Source organism: Micromesistius poutassou (genome assembly GCF_964030765.1).
Source record: "Micromesistius poutassou genome assembly, chromosome: 15".
Classification (NCBI taxonomy): Eukaryota; Metazoa; Chordata; class Actinopteri; order Gadiformes; family Gadidae; genus Micromesistius; species Micromesistius poutassou.
Genome location: NC_140285.1, coordinates 7,639,868 through 7,661,700, shown reverse-complemented (window position 1 = coordinate 7,661,700; position 21,833 = coordinate 7,639,868). Strand labels below are relative to the sequence as shown.

General features: G+C 44.8%; 1 protein-coding gene across 4 annotated transcripts in view; it reads right to left on the bottom strand.

The window, feature by feature from the left end:
- Positions 1 to 21,833, bottom strand: part of LOC311359296 (arginine-glutamic acid dipeptide repeats protein-like) — a 129,918-nt gene that overhangs the window by 7,720 nt on the left and 100,365 nt on the right. For all 4 annotated transcript variants that reach the window (XM_084479293.1, XM_084479295.1, XM_084479294.1 and 1 more), the window contains 8 exons: positions 21,534 to 21,582; positions 19,458 to 19,582; positions 19,045 to 19,144; positions 17,413 to 17,511; positions 10,462 to 10,542; positions 1,165 to 1,327; positions 942 to 1,034; positions 80 to 279 (listed from right to left, as the gene is read on the bottom strand). In XM_084479293.1, coding sequence (XP_084335419.1) covers positions 80 to 279; positions 942 to 1,034; positions 1,165 to 1,327; positions 10,462 to 10,542; positions 17,413 to 17,511; positions 19,045 to 19,144; positions 19,458 to 19,582; positions 21,534 to 21,582 — 910 coding nt within the window. The remainder of the gene's footprint in view (positions 1 to 79; positions 280 to 941; positions 1,035 to 1,164; positions 1,328 to 10,461; positions 10,543 to 17,412; positions 17,512 to 19,044; positions 19,145 to 19,457; positions 19,583 to 21,533; positions 21,583 to 21,833) is intronic.

Here is a 21,833-nt window from a genome sequence, read left to right as displayed (position 1 = left end):
AAAAGAGAGAGAGAGAGTGATGAGGAGGAGGAGGAGGAGGAGGGTAGAGGAGAGTGTGAGGGTAGAGGAGGGTTCTCACCGAGCCGCGGTTCCGTCGGGTCCTCATGCTATGCTTCCCACTGAGTCCATCCTCTTCCTCTTTGACGGGTTTGAACATGAAGGGCGGAGGGTCCACAGGCTTCTCGATGGGCGGCAGCTCGCCGTACTTCTTGAAGTGGATGCGGCAGTCGGTGCACAGCAGGATGTTCTCCCGGCCCCCGTGGTGCCAGTCTTTGGAGTCTGCAGGGAGGGAGGGAGGGGAGGGGGAAAACACAGTTTACAGAGAGGTACGGCAACCAGACGAGAGAGAAACCGTGCCCGTAACCAGTCGTCACCGCAAGGGGAAAACAACGTGGGTTTTTTAACAATGTTGTAATGTGACAACGGCTATGCTCGATGGTGACACTTGAAAACATATGACCGCCTGTTTGTTTACTACTACAAATTACAACAAAAGCTTGGGGTAGGAGTAAGAGGGTTAGCTGCAAGCCCCTTCCTAAGCCTTGGTTATTTGTATCGTAGAACAGAAGAGGTTAAAAGGAGTTAACACCATAAAGGCCTAGCTATGAGCCAGTCCTGTTGTGGCAGCAGCCATGTTAAGCTCTGTCAGATGGGGAGCTGACACGGGGAGCCAGCTGTGTGCAGAGAGGGCCGGGATAATGAGCTGCAGCAAGTCAACCGGCTTGTGGGCTTGTGTCTGATTTGATCAAATTAGTCCTGACATCCTCTGATGCCCATCTGTCACCCGGCACTGTGTGGTGCAGGCGGGGGCAGAGGGAGGTGGGGGCACAGATCAGAATCATGATGGGAGTAGTCATGTGGGGCTACGGTGTAGCGGTTATCCGGCCGTGTGCACAGACAAAAAATGACAATTTGCCAAGTGAGAAATAGAGGTATCTTACTGGTACTAAAACAGTGACGGCAGGCGTAGCCCTTCAGCTCCTGCTCGCTGTCTTCGCTGTCAAAGTCATCTTCACTGGCTGAGCTGAGGTCCACTGCAAGAGGGGAGACAACACAATTGAATACATCCTAATCCTGCCACGGCCACACTGCAGACAGGTCCACAGAAAGCGTGATATGTATTCCCCAGCCTTTCGACTGGAGCCAGCGCTAGTGCTTGCTTACAGAACTCGCTGGAGGGGGGTCTTGACGGCGTGTTGACGGGGGTGGAGGCAGTGCGTGTCTTGATGCGGCGGAAGACCGGCTGGCGACGGTGTCGACGGTGGGCTCGGGAGCTGGCCGCCTCTGGGGTCTTCTTCCAATAGTAGTAGAAGGTGATTAGTTCCCCCTGGGAAGGAAAAAACAACAACATTGGTGTTGAGGAATCCATGCCGTGGCAGAGAACAATATCATAGCCTTTGCTTAAAAGATAAACAAATAATTTATTTTATACGCCGCTACAAGAAGAAACATTCACGATCCACATTGTGACAATGTGTTCCACAATCATCATCACCCAAATGCTCACACATTCAAAGAAACACAAATTAATCCGGCCAACTGTTAGCTACCAGAGCAGCATTATAATGGGAGCACAGTCACATATAGTCCATGCCGGGTTTTGCGGCTGTCCGGGTGTGTTTGTGCTACGACCGTGTCTGCCCCAGGATTAGGTTAGGAGGCTGGCTGAATGCAGGGTTATAAGGATCAGTGCAGTGCTGGCTGCCTGGGTGGCAGGGGCTTGAATGGGAACAAAAGAACATGTCGGGGAGAGCTTTGGCGCTACAAATAGGGAGTGAAATGGCTCCTTGCCCCTCCACTGGAAGAGTCAATTGAACTTTAATCAAACATTCGGAGGGGTGCCCTTGCCAGTGAGCGAGGCGGATGAATCCAGTTCACAAAAGGGCTGCTAGGAAATCAATAGCCAACTGAAACATTAACACATGCAATCATGGATCAGAAAGCACTTTGCTGAGGCAGCCTGTGCAAATTAACTGCCGCTTTCCAGCCACACTCAAAATAATAATAAATAAGTCCTGAAAATTGGCCACCGGAGTCAGTGGCAATTATGCAGCTTCCTGTGGGGGTTTGCCTGACTGCCATGCCATGAACTCTAACTTGTTAGTGGTTCCTAACCAGTGCCATAATAAATCCATGTAGGTGGGAGTGGAAGGGATTGTTGGGTGAGCTGTAAGTCACCTGTAATCTTTAGGGCACAGAGGGCAGTCGTCTACGATATGGGGCCTGTGGTCTGTTAAACTGCTGCTCAACAAAGCTCTCACAGTTTTAATGGCCATCGATTGTTTTTTCTTTCCAGCTCTGGCTAAGAAACTTGACATAAATTAAAGAGGTGTGTTGCTCTAAAACATGTTAATAGCTTTGCTGCAAAGACCAGCTTGTGCCAAGTTGCTTTAATGCTTTTACTTTGTAACGTGTCAAAGCTCCATGACCGACATTAACTCCAAGAGGCAGGAAGTCGTAAGACACATCACATTAAAAAAGTAAAAATTCATGCAATGATCCAAAAATATAATGGTTAGGGACAAACACATTCTCACAGAACAACTGCACCCCAACAGAATCTTTTATCCGGATAAGTGCCGTGCAATCTCTGGCGAGTGGCTCCTCCTCGTGTTTGCCAGCTTAAACACTGGGTCTGGATCACGTGCTTGTTCCTCTATCACTCCAATGAGCCGGGTAAATATCTGACATTAACGGTACAAGATAATTCTTTCTCAGTGACTGCTTTGACTGGCAGAAAGAGCTCCACTTGGGCAGCTTATGCCCCTTTAATAAGATCTGCCTTTATGTAGAGCTGGGGGGGGATATGCGATGCATATCCACCCATGCCTGTAGGACTACCATCTTATCAGGCGGAGCAGTGCTGGCAACACTAAGGGAGGATATTGAGCGGCTCAATGAAACCTCTCGCATGCTTGGGGGAATTTAACCGTGGGGAAGCGGCAGAAGCTATTTATTCCAGCATGAAAGTAGCCTGAATCTTACGAGCTCGGAAGCGCGGTTCCACAACCAGCTCGGAGGATGACTGCAGTGGAGCACACATCTGGAATAGTGGGATGCATTCCACATGTCTTTCCGAATGGGAGTTCACAAGATACAAATCACCTTGGGAGGATTCGTAACCCAGAGACCAATCACAAGGGGAGACTCATAACCCAAAGACAAATCGGAACAAAATGGGGAATACTACACTCCCCCGTAGCATTTAGAGGGGCAATACTATTATACAGGAAAATAAAGCCTTTTGGAAGAACCATTAAGGAGAATGTGCGGATGGTAACAACAACAAACAAAAAGCTATTCCCCTCCCGTCATACGGCCCCAACGCTCCTGAGGCTCTATTGAGTTAGCATGTGTTTCTCCCTGTTATTGAGTGGATGCAGAGCTGCCTAGTTGTGTGCCTGCATCTCTCTTTAGAACAGGCAGGTTGAACAGGCAGCCAGTGCAGGTGCATACTGAGGAAAGGCGGGCGCCCCGATGTGAAATCTAATTGAAATGTGCAGATCAAAAGTGTCGAGTGGTGCCGAGCGCTGGCTTTGCCTGGTGCTTAATGACTGTTCTCAGCAGTGGCCCTCTGCCTGGCCGCTGCAGGCTGACAACCTCATGGTCTCCACAGACGCGGGGGAAAGGTCACCCTGCCCCTCCATCACTTGCGCTGTGTCAAGTGCCATTATATTGGGCAGAGACAAATGAAAACATTAGCCCAGGCTTTTGAATGGGACCTAACAGGTGCAACAGAGGGGTTGCTGGTAACTGGTGTGAAAAAGTGTTAAAAAAAGAAAAACAAAGCAATAACGGGGTTAAAAGTCTCTTCAGCTAGAGAACAGATATTACATGACCCAGTAAAAGGCCTGGCGCTGTGTGGACCTCATGGATATAAAATAAGGAGAAGGGACAATGCACAACTGTTTGCATTACACTGTATTTGTTTTTCTTTTCACAAATAACAAGAATAAAATGATCAAGAAAAATAGGCAGTTAAATCCCTATTACCCCAATGGGTTTCTTAGTTGCCTATGAAAATGTAATTCCTGTGCTACAGCAATTTATGTTAACAGACAGCTTGACAGTTGATATAGTTCCGCTGATCTGCCTGTCAGTCAAGTGGGATCTCTCTGAAGCCTAAAATCCAATCACTGACTCACCCTGTCCATAAATGTCACTAAATCTTTGTAATAGAGGCATACGCCCAAGGCTACATTTCTAGTTTTAAGCGTTAAATATCATGGCCTTGGCTGGGCTAAACAAATATGGCCTTGCATTCATTTAAAATTCAAAGATAGTGCAGCCATTTCATGATTTTGGCATTTCTCCCCTACCATTTTTATAAACCGCACTGGTATGAAGTACATAATAAATAAAATAAATACCAGGCTGTAAAATGAAATGGAAGACTTGCCCTGGCCTCTGCAACATAGTTTCTACCCAGCCACTAAATCATTGTAGAGTGCACGTCTGCTCCCACTAACACGAAATAGTGACAACATAAGCTTGGTATTATAAGGCCTTTTTCAAATGCTTCCATCTGCAGGAGCGTTCTGGGTGGTGGATTATCCGACAAGGAATGGGCTTACCTCATAACACGACACTCAGGGCTTCCATTCCAGTTATTGCCTCTTGAAATGCTAGCGTGTGTAATGTACATGTTTGAACTCTACCAACTATTTGCATTTTGCGTGCAGCTGTGTATCTTTCTCCATGATACTGCTAGTTTGGCAAATTCAGCCAATTAATTTTATTCTATACTTTGCTATATACTCATTTAATTTCACTAGCAAAAAAAACACCTTACACCTTACGTGGCAACATTAGCAGACCTAGCTCATTCGCTCAGTTAAGGTCAGTTGAGAAATCTGTTGCCGTTTAGATAGACAGACAGATATGGTGTAGCGTTCCTTGCAAACAGCTAACAACAGTGCAAAATAGCATAACAAACTCCGAAGCAGGAGTGAGTGTCTTGCAAAACGGGAATGTGCAGCTCAAAAAGAGATATTCTACACTTGTCGATGCAGACTATCAGACCTAAAAGTGAACCATAACAAAGTACCAGCGAGATGACTTCAAAATACTTCTAATTCAAACACACACACATAATGGTGTGCATTTACTCTCTTGAGCGTCTGGAGGGTAATTACAGCCTACCCCACTCCTTTCCGGTAAGTTTGAGCCATCATCCTGAAAGCCTACAGAGGACAGCGTGTGGCCTGCAGGCGGGGATGAGGGCGAGGGCTAAACTCATGTATTTACACTCTCATCCCCTCTCGGCGCAGGCCAGAGCAGATGGTTTCTGTTTTTCCTGGCAGATTTGTGACACGGCCACAAAAGGCCCCTACTTTGACACGAAGCCAAACGGTTAAGGCCGTTACTGGCAGGAGCCGGAAAGGAAGGAGAGAACAGGGGAATTAGGGAGGGGAGGGCTGGGGAGAAAACCAGTGAAGGATAACAATGGACAATCAACATAAAAAAAAAAACACAATAAAAAAAATCACCCCTACATTTTAGACCAATGAGTCAGTCAGGGAGTTGAGAAAACAGCAGGAGATTTGTTCCCTCTGTGTGTGCGTGTGTGTAAGAGTGTGTTCCTGGTGGCTGATACTGAGTTGTGTAAACTTCCATTAGGGCTGCCGGTCTGTTCCCCTCTAGCTCCCTCCACAGTGTGCAGCCGAAGGAAGGAGGAGGAAGAGGAGGAGGAAGAGGAAAGGAGCTGCGAGGCTCACTTCAGAGCGAGGCAGGGGAGAATGTTTATCTTTGGGGTTGAATTAAACCGAGGCTTAATGGTGACACATCACCTCTACGCATGTGCTTTCCACTGCTCACTAAGTCGAACGGTTGATACAGTGTATTTCTCCAGTAAGTGGTACTTTTGCATCATTCCAATGTATTTTGGAACGGACGAGGTTTGGCTTAATGTAATTGGGAGGGGAATATTATTCCTTCATGCCACATCTGGAAAAACGAAATTTGTCCCTCAAATATTTTTTCGTAGAACTTAAATCTGGATTGAGTCACTACTGAATATGATACAACTAGTTAGCTTGGTGCTCAACTGTATTATCTTTATAAAATTAACTTACTAGCATTTCATTTAAAAAATGCTGTTAAATAAATATACACTTTCAATTGCAATACTTTCATTGCCTGAATACCTTTTTAAAAAAATATGACACTTTTATTGTGAAGGACAATATACATCTTACATATTTAAAAGCTCCACGGCTCAATTGCAAACCAGCCTTTCTTTTTACCAGTGACAGCACACGACCATGTTAACCTTATAAGTAAAGGCCTTACGCAGCTCAATAAAAAGTAGACCTTCTGCTCAGCAATGCCTCCAAGCAGACAGGCGGGTGAAAATGAACATTGAAAGGCTCTTGGTTGGGCCACTAGTGTGCGTGTGCATGTGTGTGAAAGGCAGTTAAATAGACAGCCTTTCCCTGCTGCGCGGAGCCTTTCTGCCGGAGAATGACTGAATAAGCTCTGCTTTCACAGGTCAGGGATGCACACGCTGAAGAATCAGCACTCATGTTTTTCCTGCTGTAAGCGCTTTTGCCAATGAAAGCCGATTGGATAACAACAGAGCTTTTTGCGCGGGGGGGGGGGGTCGTTCTGCTGATAAGCTGGTCCCACCCTAAAAATCACAACACGAAGCTGACCAAAGAACTCAATTACAGCGGAAGCGCCCTTCCTCCACCCACTCCATCTATTAGGCTCAACAAGGTTTGACTACACTCACAGGGAGGCTAAATCGTCAGTATCCCGCCGAAGGAACATTTATCCCTGACGAGTGTCCATTTGAATACACTACATCGTTTACTAAGCACACGGACACTATTCCGTCAATCTGGCTGCAGCTGTTGCAGAGCAGGCCTGGCAGTACGTGGGTCTGGTTTAATCAGCGTCGGGCCCAAAGTACTCATAATCAGGCTCAACCCCGGGCCCCCGTGCCGCTGGTCGAAGGACGTGGCAATGAATCGGGCTTGACATGTGTACAGATTGTGCAGAGGCAAACATCTGCTGTGAGGCTGTGTTGTAAACAGCGCTCGCATGGTGCCCACCACATTGCCTGTGAAGGACAGCGCCTACAGGGAGGGAGGGAGGAGGGTCACATAGTCCCTCCGTGTGGATGCTCCTCTGACAGCATCTCAGGAGATCGCCTCCTGGTTTATGTATTTTTAAATTGACAATGGTACCGCGGTACATGTTTACACACTGTGGCGCCATGTTTGTGATGCTACACAAAGAATGGCTATTGGGTGATAAAAAGAATGCAATGAAATTTGGTGTACATTGCATTTTTCTAACAGTCCAAAACAATGCTCAATAAAGAATAAATAAAATAATTACATTTAATTACATTTTCTATTTTTCTTGAGAGAATATAAATTTAATTTAATTTTAATAGTTATTTGACAATACAATTGTACAAGCTCAACAATATTATTTATTCACCCCCTTAATATCCTTTGTGCTTCATATTTTGTTGTTTTTTAACTGCTGAAATGATAAAATGGTACACACATCTATCAAAGGAGTCAATAAAATTATCATTAATTACCATTAGCAAGATTCAACTTTATTATTATGTATCTGAGGGAAATTAAAAATATAACTGTTCCTCCCATAAAATAACTGGAAACTGTACCATAACTTGTCCACTTTAACTTAACGTGACCACTTAAACTCTGCACCATGCAACCAGAGCATATGTAGCGCTGCTCCTTTGAGCCTCTATTAAGCCAAACCAAATAATTTGTCCAGTGGAAAATATCGGGACCAAGACTTAGACCTGATCAGTCGTTTCAGCGCACTGGGCCATCGGGAACGATAGTAGTGGCCTGCTCAACTTCTGTGACATTCTCTAACGAGTGTAAGGAAAATGGTGGCAGTGCGGGCTGTTGCAGACATCCAGGCGACACACCCACTTCCCCCTCCGGGCTTTTATGTGACTTTATATAAAGCATTCCTGAGCGCTAGTCAGGCCTGGTGTGTTTACACAGCATACTGGTCTGCCCTGGCACTGGCTATTGCAGTGCCCCTGACGCTTCAGGGCCAGCACAGCTATTAGTTGCTGTATTGGGGGGGGGGGGGCAGGGGGGGAGCAGTAGAGGACTGACCAATCTGAAGCCTCCCCTCCAGCTAATCATGACCAGAGAGCTTCCCGGCCTGGGCTCTGGCTGAGGACACTGGGTGATCGAGTGCACGGCCCTGGGCAGGACATGCTACAGGAACACCCGCACTCATACAGAGCACATCTCCTCGCATGGCTTGGCATTGCACGATGGAGAAAACCCCCTGCCCCTCAATTTGCCCTCTCCAATTCCTGGACATCCAACAATCTGTGAGATTGTTGTTCTTCCATGTTCAGCAGCTTTCCTGGGGGGCTGAATTGACAGCAAGTTCACGGATCAGCCTTCTAATCACAAGTGCAGGTTCCATCGGCGGATTTTGCAAGCCGTTTATTTTTGGCCTCGGTAACAACCCTGCAACACTGCTTTCCAGCGGCTACATTTAGCCGGCTCGAACGACGCTACCTTACTCTCTCCCAGTCATCCACTCGTCTTCTCCCACGTTTAATGGGCAGTTTATTTTTCCATTTGAAAGCCAAAGAGAGGGAGGCGCGAGGATTAATCTGTCCCTGCTCCACGCTGGGGGTGTCTGTGCTGGATCCTGGAGTTGTATTACATCTTCTGCCGCGCACACACGAACATACACACAGGCTATATTACGTCCTCAAAAGCCAATCACATGCGCACGCCATATTTTTTAACCCGGCACAAATAAGTGCGGAAGGATTTGTCAGGAAATGAATATTCAGAGACTGAAATCCCACATTTAAGAGGCACAAATTGATTTTGAGGAAAAATTACATTTCAAACACACCTAATGATGCAAAGACTGAAGTGGTAGGGAGAAATCAAGACATATCCCTGCATGTACATATAGAGGTTTGAGAGAGACAACTTTGACATTTCCTCGTCTCCCAACCAACTAGGGGATGAAATAACGACGGGTGTGACAATCCCCTTTGATTTCCCTTTTCAAGACTGTGGCAATCATCTGCCACTTCTAGAAATAGCCAGCACACTACAAAAAGCATGATGTGTATCACTGTATTGTGTTCCACTACATATGTATACATATTTCCCTGCCATGGGACATTTTTTAGCTGCTTTGCATGTCACTAAAATAAAAAATGTGTTTACCCCCTACCCTAAAATTAATACAATTTATGGAAAAGCTAAATATAAATAGCCTGGCCCCCACAAAAAACAAGGAAAGAAAACAACCCAAGCCATGTATGGCAGACATTCTTTGTGTTCAGCTTCAAGGTTGCTGGATGGTTGCAGGGTAAACTGCTGGGTTCTGGGTTAATCATTGTTAGGACTGATTCCCCTTTTTGCTACATTAACAGGGCACAGGTTTGTTTAACGATTAATATAATGTTAAAATGCGCACACACATGCACGCACGCAGAAGTAGGGGGGGAGCTCCGACAGAAGTACAGCTCTCTGCCAAGAAATATAAACAAAACAATCCCAACCGCTGAGTGCGACATATTAATTCAGCCTGTCTACCTACATTTCATGCCTATCAGCAACTGGCAAGGCTTAAAACTACCGAGATGTCAGTTCAAAGTGATATGCAGTGAGTGACTCATTTGATTTGTAAGGATTCACATTCATCCATGCTGATCAGGATGGAGAAGTGTTTCATGCACTCAACCGGATGTCAAATGAGACATCAGTCGTGTTAGTGGTCGGGTATTCTGTGACGGAAATGAAAGAACTGTTGACCTCGTTGTTTAAACAGTGTAACAAGCTTATTAAGGCAGGTAGATAAAATAATTGATACAACTCACTGAACTTGGAATAATAACTCTCATACTATTCTGGGTAGTTCAAAAGTAAACTGTAATGATAGTGAATGAAAAGTATATAATAAACACAATGAGCTGTGCTGTGAATAATGATTCACGTCACGTTTGTACATCTCATCACCTGCCTGCAAACTATAGGTGCTTATAAACCCTCAATATGTTCAGCATATATACTTGCGAGGTTTAAATGGTTGCAAACATGGCCGCGGCCTGGTTCTCAGCTTGGGTACAACTAAATGTTTTATACCAGCGTGCTGAGAGAGCAAGAGAGACACACGCACAAAGACAGAGAGAGAGACTGAGCGAGCGAGAGAAATAGGATGGTATTGGAAAGCAGGGGGCTCAGGATGGCAGGTTGATCTAAGTGCTTATCAATAAGGCCTCAGGTTAGGAAACAGCTGCACACTAAACGCCACATTAAAAATAAATGTTTACTGTTGGAGCAGTTCTGCGTATCCTGAGACACATGTGGCTCGTTCCATGTGCCATCTCTGAATATAAAAACTAACATTATAAAGTCACACACGTCTCTTTTTCACTCACAAGCACCCGTACTAGCCAAGAAGGAATGAACATGAACTTACCGTTTCTTTGTTGGGAAGAAGCTCTTTCCTGATCCTGAAGAAGTTCTTGCCAAACTGTCTCAAGCCTTTAATGAAGCGTTTCTGGAGATGATCAGAGAAAAGAGACAAGAAGAGAAAGACAACAACAACAACAACATCAGTTATGGTTTGTTAGGTCAGAACCAACCACTTCAAGTGACATGTGAACGACACTAGCCTCAGTTTAAAGTCTGGAGTAAACTGATTTGTAAGGGTGCAAAACCAACAAGGAAATGACAAGTCATAGTAAGAGAGAAGCTATGACGATGTTGCTGTGTTAATGTGCACAAGAAATATTAAAAAATTATTATAATGTTTCCCACAGAACTGTGGATAGCACAGCTGTTCATAGAACTCCCAAGTTCAAAGTCACAATGTAAACTTGAGTCTTCAAAAAGCAATGCCAAAGCACTAAACACAGGCTGGATTGAATATAAAATGTAACTGCTTATTTATGAATAAATAAATATAACCGAAATCTGAATGGGCACAAACACATGATAATAAACAAAAATGTCTGCAATGTCCACAAAAATGTACAATCCCTTCAAAAAGGGAGAATTTGTAAAGGGCACAGACAGCAGCGCAGTTACAGGAATCGCTGCCCCATTACATGTCCTGCCTAATTCTGACATGTAAAACTTAACTGTGACCATACGGTCAAGTCCAAAACAAACACAGCAAACCACAGCAGCAAACAGGAATAAAGCGTTAGAGAATAGAGAAGGTAAACCCTACCTAAATGCATTTCTTCTCCTTTAAGAGAGCCACAGAGAGCGCAAGCCATAAAAAGCAGAGGCTGAAAACATTCATAACCAGCGAAGCAGACAACCAACAGATTTACTTTCTTGTTCCAGAGGCGAGCCCCGATCCTCCGTGGTCTCAGCCAACCGTTTCCAAGTAACAAGCAAGTAACTCCGGCGTAAAGCGGGGGAAAGTCCTCAGGGAGACAGGGTACAAATCTCCTCGTCCAGCCACAGGTAAAGGAAAAATTAGGGAGCAAATCCACAATGCTTCTGTCGGTACATCGCTTCTTTTTTTTTTACAAGCAAGAAATAGCTTGTCACTCTCTGCTCCTCCACTACAAAGGGGAAGGCTTTACATGTGATCTTTCTGCTAGAGAGCCTCTGGTTCACAGCGGTCTGGAAAACCCGGGGTGGAGTTCTACACTCCATCCTGGATTCACACACACAGCGCTCCATTTCAGGACGCTGTGCAGACTGTCACACTAGGACAGGCTTAGCGTGTCCACCCCCCACACACACGCCCGCAGAGACAAGCTGGAGCCCTTTCTTTCTCTTTCACTATTAAAGCAAAGATGACCCTTTCCCTTTTAAAAAGACCAGCAGTACTTGGAACGCACTCAGGGGCACAAGCCTCACTAGCCGGGAGTGGGAGAGGGCAGGGGAGCAGATACAATGTGTGTGTGTGTACAGAAAAAAAGGGCTTTGGACATGTCGGGAAAAGACAGGCTGGTGGGAAAACCAGACATGGAGCTTGCAAAGTCATTTTTCCAGTCCATTTACAGTATATTATGTAACCCCAGATTGTTGACATAGTGAGCTTTGGTAGGGGACTGAAAGGGCAATATTACCAAGTTAACACATGACTCGTCTGCTGCAGCAACACAGACACAGCCAGACGTCTACATCAACAACAGAAACTACTGCTGAAAATGATGCGGGAGTGTTCATCTTAATGTAAATAAAACAAGCAAACTTCCACAAAAATGCACAACATACAAGGATGAAAAAAAAATGACAAGCTTCAACATGAAAACCTTTGCCCCCCAACAACCAAAAACGGAACTCTCAGTCAGGTGTGCATAGCTGTGCCCGGTGACACCGTAATATAGAGGGCATGTTTATCAGCGGCGGTGGTGAGGGGGGTTAATTTGCATTAACAGAGCCGAGGTGTAGCAGTTGATTAGCCAGTAGATGGAGCCATCTCCAGTACCAGTGCTGCCGTTTGGGGTCCCTTTTTTCTTCCTTAACCACACTCGAGAGCTTAAAGGGCAGACAACCGCATGATTGTCAGTCAGCGGAGATGAACTAGACGCGAGAGATGGAGAGATTAGAATACAACAACAGGGTGGGCTACGGAGCACGTGACCACAAACCTACGTCAACCTACCATAAAAGGTTCCTCTGATATTTGTCTTCATAGTTTGCGTCAAGGTATGGGAGGGGTCTTTAATATGCTCTGGGGCGTCATATTGTATCACGGACCCGGGGCTGGGGTTTCAGTTACCTGGTGTCTGGACAGAGACCCGCCGTGACACGGAACTCTATTACAGCCAACCGACGTCATTCCTCTAATTATCTCAATTTAATTACATTTCCCTACAGTACCGTTTACACTGCTTATCTGTCTGTGGTTGCCGTGGGGTGAGAGGGCTGTGCTCCCTCCCCACCCTTCTCTCCCTAGACGGTGGGCTCCTCCCCCCCGGTCCTCACCCTTCCCTCTCTGCACGTCGGCTCCATTTTGAGGCTCCATTTCAGCTGCCTGGGCTCACTACTCCCCAGCCCTGCTAATAAATCATCCGCCAATCTGCTCCATGAATCGCTCTGCCCCGGCTCCGGTTACTCCAGCCCGCCGTTGCTAGGCAACACACAGAGGAAGGAGGAGGAGAGGGGGGGGCTAAGCGAGCCAGAGAGAAGGCGAGTGAGCCAGATAGAGTGAGATAGAGTGAGCCAGAGAGAGCGCACGCAAGCGCAAGAGAAAAAGGCAGCAAGGAAGCACTACCAAATGGCCAGCCAGTGAACAAGAAAAACAACAGGCTTCTCTCAGTGAGAGATCGTTCCAGAGAGCTGGCTACCCTTCTTCCCTCCCTTCTCTCCCTTTGTGTCTAACAGAGCACTATTGTGGCGCCAGGGAGGAGAAACATAAAGGAGGGAGTAGAAAGAGCTTATGGCTCAAAAGGTCATTGTTGTGTGTGCGCAGTTCCTGCCTCGGAGCGGATTATTAAAAGTTGTAAAACTGGTTAGGATCACATGGGATATGCACAGAGATGGCATCGTAATGATAAGAGGGAAAGGCCTGCACAGGGAGGGGAACGCAATTCAGATTAAATGTCCGGTGGAAAACACTGACGCAAGTGAAATGTTCAGACTCTCTCTATGTACGGCGTGTCCAAAAGGCACACAAAGCCACTCTGACTCAATACGGAGTCATTGTACCTGACTCGTTGTTTAAAGCTGATCTTTCCGAGCATGCTGTGTATAAACCCAGAGGAACTGTGGACAATCAGCCAGCTATCCAAAACCAACGGCAAAAAGCCCTGCTTGTATGCTATGAAATATCACTTTGTAATGCGATTGGCCACGGTGCACTTGGGGAAAATCACAACATGCCTCCGACATTGAGGGGAGAAAAGACAGGAGTGCCAGATATGAAACGTCCCCGTGTTCACATGGCATGACAGTCTCAGTTTAGATATGCCAAACTACTTTGTATCCCCTCACGGCCACCGTATATCTCTTTCCCTTGGATGACGTGCTGGAGATTGTTATTTTGTTTTGTTCAAAAAATACAGTGTATTCGTGGCTAGATGCTGCCAAGTATTGGCAGGCGAGAAACATCCTATATTTCCTGTGTACACAAAAGGTGACAGGAAATTCCAACCCACACCCATCCTGCCACGCTATTTGGTTCCTAAACAACTGTAAAGAGCATTGCTGGCAGGGCAGCATAACGGTAATAAAATACGCTGTCAGCACCGCGCTCTGGTTTGAACCCGACAGCGGGGCCGTGTCTTCCCAGTCGAGGGAGGGGGGGGTGCCGTTGGAGGTAATCATGGAGGCAGACATTAAGAGGACTACACAGGATGCAGACAGGAGGACATGGAGCATGAGGCACGGGGTTGAGCTATCCGTCTTAGGGCGCTCATTCGGTCGGGGCGCTTGTCTCCGGTATGTAGGCTTGTTTTTCACCACTTGAGGGCCCACGCCTCACATCGCCTTCCAACACCAACCTCCCCCCCCCCCCCCCCCCCCGCTGGGCACAGCCGCAGGGCTGTCAGGCCCCCGCACGAGCCATCCGTCAGCTGAGGACCCTGCCGGAGATAAGCCAAGGCACGCCGCGCTCGGCTGAGGAATAGAACCCCCCACCCGCCTGACCCCGTGTCCCCCATCAGTGATAGATCTACCACCTCCCTCCCTACACCGCACTCTCTCTCTCAGTGACACATAGCTGCTGTGAAGGCCAACTGCTTGTACAGCACCTCCTGTTGGCCAGTGCCTTACATGCACCACGATATTCATTAACTATTTCAAGTTTGAGGACTTTTAGATTATGAACAGTTCATATGCCTCACTGAAGAACCCGAAAGCAAAAGTATTTGCTGATAAACGTCATGCCACATATTTAAATTGCTGTGCATCGAGTACATAGTTCTTAGGACTATGCAAAATAAGGATGCATCAGTGTAAACAAATGCCTTACTGAAAAGATTAAGCCTTAATTAAGGCATTATACTGTGGGTGAAAACTATCTTCTTAATGAACAATTAGATTTAATATATTGCAAAAAAAAGCAAATAATTAAAGAATGCCAAGTCATTGAAAAGCATCAAAGCTTTCCATGTCAACATCAGCCATAATCTTTTCTTTGTTTACATCAAATTCATTCAGTCATTCATTTTAAATCCATTATGCTGTGGCTATAATTCTACCATTCTACCATTGGCTGTAGTTAGATTTATTAAGTAAGGGTGATAAAAGGCTGAGTAATAGGTGGGATTTGAAGGCAGGGTCCTGCATCCCCCTGTCTGGGTTTATTTTGCAGTACATGTTGCTATACATGTACTTCATGGAACACACTACAGGGAACATCCTCATTAAATGTTTGTATGGTCTAATAAAAAAAGGGAAATGTGATACATTGTTAGAATATTGACTGGCCTGCATTGAAGGAGCTGTAGGTATTACAGCATTAATCAACGGCATTAATATCAGTAGACTATTGATTGCTGAGCTGTCACCATTCAGCATTACTGAAATCCTCTTTATGTTGCTACGTTGGCATGGCGATAAAAGTGAAACAGTTTGTAGCGTCGTCACCTTCTCCCACCGTTTTAATAATGATGATTTAAGAGTGATTGTTGGTGCTGGTGTTACCATTTCACAAATACCATTGTGGAAAATGAGACAGAGACAGGGAAAGACAGAGAGAGAGAGAGAGACAGAGACAGAGAGATGAACTATACTTTACAGACTGTCAGAGAGTCCAGACATGGGGCCGTCGTATGTGGTATATGGCCGCAGCTGCAGACACCAAGAGCCGAGGGTGGGGGGACAGGCGCATGCATGGGGTGTCAAAAGGGCTGGAGGGTGGATGGGTATAAGAGACCTTGCAGACAGGCTGAATCTGTCATTTTAGTGGCTGCCACTGTCACCTTTATTCACATCTCTGGATGGATAGAGGGAGGTTGTAGTTGGGAAAAGAAAGGGGAGAGGAAGGAATAATGACCCTGCTCCTGGAGGGGACTAGTCAGGGGCAGGAGGAGGAAGAGGAGAGGCCACACAGAGATGAGGAATAAATGAGGAGCAGCTGGGGCAGTGTCAAGGCCGAGGCCAGCGTTTACACCAGTCCCTCAAGGCTGCGCGGCTGGAAAGGCACAAACGGTAATCAGACGAGCGAGGGACACATGGTTGGCCTGGGCCCGGCCTAATGAAGGACGGCGGATCAGACCCAGCTCATTGCCTGTCTATTGTACAGCTCTATAAATTCAGCTGCAAAATTCATTCTGTTATGGAATGCAATGCAGCAGATTACAGCTGCGCGATTATAATATACTGAAACAGATTCCTTAAGATCCTTCTGTAAATTACACTGATATAGTTAAAACCATTTAATTTGTTATTGTATGTACTTTTGCCCACCATGCCTACAGAAAAATGCAAATATGAAATTTTACCTTTTGAACAAGTAGTGCAAGACATGCATATCTTTTTCTAAAAACACTTCACAAAAGCAAAACCATTATTTTCCAGCCCACATTAGCCAGCCCCAAGCATGCATGAATAAAAAGACCTCAATGCTGTTAACTGAAGGAAGGACGACTTAAATAATTGCATTTTTCTATGGCCCTGCCACAGGTGCCATCCTTATTCAAATGTGTCCATGTGTTCAATTACAGGATAAATACTCACATTGGTTGTAATTTGATCTGAGTGGATGGAAAGCCTACCTGTGAGACACCATAGTAACAAAGCCGTAATGTATCTGGATTACCATGAGTACAGTGGCCACATTAAGTGTCATGGTCTGAGAAAAGCCTCGAGATTTCCCTCTATCAAAAATAGCGTGGCTACTATTCAAACAGTGCATTGCACATGTCATGTAGCAGCAAGGACAAAGCCTTTCATCTTTACTATTTTGACATGGTTATCTTCAGTGCTCCCTCAACCCCCTCCTCCTACTGATCTGTGTGTCGTTAGATGAGAAAGGGCAGCAGCCATTTTCTGACTGCCATCCTTTCCACACGGCTGCTGCAGCAAAATTCAAATCTAAATTCAAATTGAGCCCAACGTGAGCGGCTCTCAATCTCCCCCCCCCCCCCCCCCCCCCCCCCCACCAACACTATCCCACATCGCTGTCGTTTCACGGTGAGGATTTATTCAGAGGGCGATAAACAGGATGCAGCTGCTGCTGAGCCTTGGAGCAGCGTCTGGGCAGCGACTGGCGTCCTGTGATCCCTGTCCAACAGCAGTGCTGCTGCCTCTAACCGGCTAACAACAGCACCCTCTAAAGACACAAGCCTGCCTTCTCACAGGAGCCATAAAAGACGCAGAGCCGTAGATACATGTATGATGCCAGAGCCATTTGGAGAGAGACCTCTCATGATGGAAAGTGTGAATGATGTTCATTAAAAACAAAAGAGACATGTACTATATTTCACAAAAAACATATACATTTTGAACAGTGCCTTACCACTTCGTCCTCGGACCAGCACTTCTCTATGAGTTTGGGTACAGGCTTCTTGACCAACCGCTGTAGGGCCTTGCCGGCATCGTAGCTGCTCTCGTGGAGCTGAGGGGAAGGAGAGTGAACGTAACTAGAAACAGTTCTGTCGTGTAAAATGATCTGAATCATGTTGAATAAAAGGTTCATTGTTTAAGATCTATAGGCATTATAGATTAGTATGATACAGTATTAGTATGATATGCGGTAGTATTTGTATGACAATTAGCATGACAATAATAACAAAAGTTAAGATTATTTGTTGAGTAACTAGGGAAATTGTAACTAGGGAAAATCCTATTATCAAGGATTTTCGTTCATATCTAGTTCTTTAGTTTAGGTCACAGAATGATTTGGCTTATACTTGGCTTCTATATATACGAGAAACATAACAAAATATTTTCAGAAGTATACAATATAAAAAAATGTGAACAATAGCGCACGATTCCAACATTTTAAAATTGGGATGGAGTGGGTGAAAAATCATTGGAGGAGAAAGTTTGTAGAGAATAATAAAGAAAGAAAAAATAAACCCAGAGAATAACAAGAGTTGAGTGCTGGCTGAGCAGCACTCACCTAATAAAGTCTAGGAATAACAATGGTCGAGCGCTGCCTAGCAGCACTCACCTAATAAGGGCCCCATCATCAGTGCCTCGTATTTCAAACAGTCCATGTAATGCAATAGATAGTAGTTCATAACATCAAATAACGACTGGAATATCAATCTCACCGTGTCAGCATTATCAAAACCACAGTGTCCGCAATATCAACATGAATTTAATAAAGCGTCTGTTAATATTTTTGATCTATTCTGTTTTTTTTTCTAAAAGGAAGGAAATCATTTTGAACTACTGCTACTAACAGCTTGAGGATCCCCCTGTGAATTTGAACGCAATTTATTCTCAATTGAAGGATTAAAGAAAAACTTTACTTTGTCTTTCACTGAAAGTCTGCATCAGGAGCCGAGACTGCACGTAAAAATCTGAGAGGCAAAGCGATCATAAACAACAGGGAGACAAAGACAATCTGCGTGTGTCTATAAGACACGTGTCCAGTCCCATCGAGGAGAACATGCGGAGAGGCAGCCACTGGCACGTAAACGAGAAGTGTTTCATCGGAATTGCAAATGAGGAAAGGGAAGGTCGCAAAACCACGACCTGCTCCGTTATGTTAATTCTCTATTTCATAGAGTCAGAATATAAATTCCCTGTTTATGATGATTCCAATCGTTCGCACACTTGATTCCTTTGCATACATTTTCAATGTTGCCCCCGCACATAATGCATTCAGGCGGGGTCAGGTGAACTGAACTGTAGGATAGGTTTCTTACACAACAGTGCAGTAAGGTGCAACTCTTGGAAGGGAACCACCAGTTCAGACTATTATTTAAGGAGAAAGCTGGTTTTATACCAGTACACCACAGACTACAGAAGGAGCATGTAACAACTGTGATCAGCTGATCAAGCAGTTGGTTGGATTAAAAAGCATGGATACTCTCAGCACCTTTGGAATCCTTCAAAACAGTCTGATCTAAACACCAACTGCTACTGCAGAAAGGACATGGTTGGTGTTGACATGGTGTCTTGCCGTGTTGAAACTCACAGTGTTAAGTGCATTAAGTGTAGTGTCATCTCGAGACGCTGCCAGACACCCGTCTTCTGTTGAGCCTCCGTCGCACATTCCTGCAAAGGCAGCCATGCTCCTGTAGATACAGAGGAACCCTCAATATCAAAATCTACAAGAACTACAATATGCACATTAACCCAGATTATATTGTTACCAGTAATCATTTCAATGGAACCACATCATATTTTACAATAAGGGTATATTGTGAATATGAAAATATTACCATGTTTTTTGGTCATTGTATTATATTGATATTTGGATTTGCATTATAAGACAAACAATAAATCAACCAAATCGGAAATATTGCTTTAAATGTATAGAGAAGATAATTTCTTCAGCTGGAGTTTACAGATACTTTAATTAATCCACTGAAGTCTCTCCTGCTTTACCTTGCGGCTCTGAGGTACATGAGAAGGTCACAGTCGTTGACCCCCGGCATCCAGACCAGCTCCTCATTCTCGGTCACAGCCTGGCCGCCGGGAGAGGGGAAGGGCTGCAGCTCCGGGAGCTTGGCCTAATTAGACCCAAGGAAGGAGAGGGACAGATGGTGTCACACCGCAAATAGCACGCAGGCCTCAAGAAAATATCAGCTTTCAGTCACTTGTCATCTGCCTTTCACAGAGCTCCATCAAACACAATGCTACACTTTCTCAAATTCATCATTGCAAGTGCACAAATGCTATTCTACGAATCACAATTTAAGACTCATGTAACCTTTTTACCGTTACAAACCGTGTGTCAAATAATGTGAATTCATGAACAAAATTCCCTGTATGTGTATTTATGCTCTGAGGAGAAATTATTGGTATGGGGCTGGGCCAAGTTGGGAGCCACGATGACAGCAGAAATGGTGACCCCACACCACCGGATGTCCCAGCAGGCTTCCGGTGGTTAAAAAGTCGGGGTAATTTCCCCATCACACTGTCTGAGCAGAGATTTTCGAATCCACATAAGGTTCAACCACGACTGTGGAGAACAATTTGGCCAGCCATCAAGCTATCCCACAGTGAGTGCATGTTCTCATGTGTTGCAGCCTTCTTGTATAACTCACTATCCTCAGTGCAAAATATATGAATAAACATAGTGTATTACTGTGTTCTGTAGCCATCTCTTTAGAGCATGAATTTCGGTGTCTTTACAATGCATTTTGATAATTTATTTGAACCATACCGAGACAAAACATACTTCATACACGTCACACTACTTCACAAAAAAATGTAGCCAAGCATTATCAAGTCATTAACCTATTCAACGATAGCATTTTCTTTCTGAAACTATCAGTAGCTAGTTGGCATTTGATATCATAGAAAATGACATCAAAACAACATACACAAACAAGTATGATAAGGTCTACCTTACTTACCGGATAAATAACTTTGCTTGATGGGTAACTGCCTTGACAGGTCATGACAACAATGCAATGGCAGCGGATGACACTGAATATATGCCATAAACAGCCGCCAAAACAAGCTTCTTTGATTGGCCAAAAAGGCTTCTTTGATCTCTCTCAGTGCCAACATGCAATATTTCAAACCATGGCCGCCACAGAGCAGATATAAGTTGACTTTGTTCGTATTTCCCATTTAAATTCCGAATCGGTTCATTTGGTTAAAACACGTGTTTTATTTGATACTACAGTATCACGAGTCAATCACGAGTCGTGATTGACTCGTGTGTACAGAGTACGACTTGGTTACGGCAGGTTCTAGGTTTTAAAGAGGGTCACACACCGGACAAGCCACGGAGCGCCTCAACGTGTACCGTAGCAGAAAGAACGCACGTCGGAAGATTTGATTTTAGGTATCTTCTGTTATGTGATGGCTACCAATGAAGGTTTTGAGCAGTGCTGGAAGTTATAGAACGGCTGTATGCAACACTGTTGAATGCTCCCATTTGAAACACACCCTACTATCCATCTGCAGGGACTTCAGCTGGAAATTGGCTAGTATTACGAATTACAACAAAAGTCATTTTGCTAGATTTATGTTTTTGTTTATGGTCCCTGACAAATGAATGTAATTAACTAAACTAAAAATGTAAGTTCCAGTAAGGAAACATAGCTAAAAAGGTGCTTTGTATACTGTTCATAACATTTATTTTTTATAGGTGGAGGAACACGAAGAGTTGGTTTGTGAGGAAAGATATTTCGAGGCTCTGCCCGTAAAAAAAGAAAAAGATCACCTATGCAATTAAAAAAAAAAAAAAAAAAGACCAATACTTCGACAAAGCAACTAAAAAGGGGTGCGACAACTAAGTTAGTGGCACAAATGTTAGTCTTGATCCCTGATCAACTGCCCAATCGCTTTCCATGATCTCACTTTAAAATGGCAATAGAGCTAGATCATCAAAAAAACACTACAAATCCTATAAAAAAGAGCAACACGTGTGCAATTGCGAGACGACAATTGTGGAAAGTGCAATTGTGAGACGAAAGCTGCAGAGTCCAATGTAAAAATGGGACTTACTTGATGACTGGGGCCCACTCTTATTTCCCCTTGAGTGCTGTTCAGTCGTCTGAAAAAAGAACATGTGAATAAATATAAGAACGATACTTAACACCAAGTTACTATATCGCGTGTGTCTGTTTACCCAGCAAAACCATAATATAACAAAGCATTATAATTGGGTTGGACGTCAGAGACCATGATGAATAGAAAATTATGCATCTTATCAAGGTTTCTTTGTCTAAAAGGTAGCAACGTGTGTGAGAAACTCACACTCCCTTCCATTTTATAATTTGATACCAAGAAACAAAAGGGAGAACG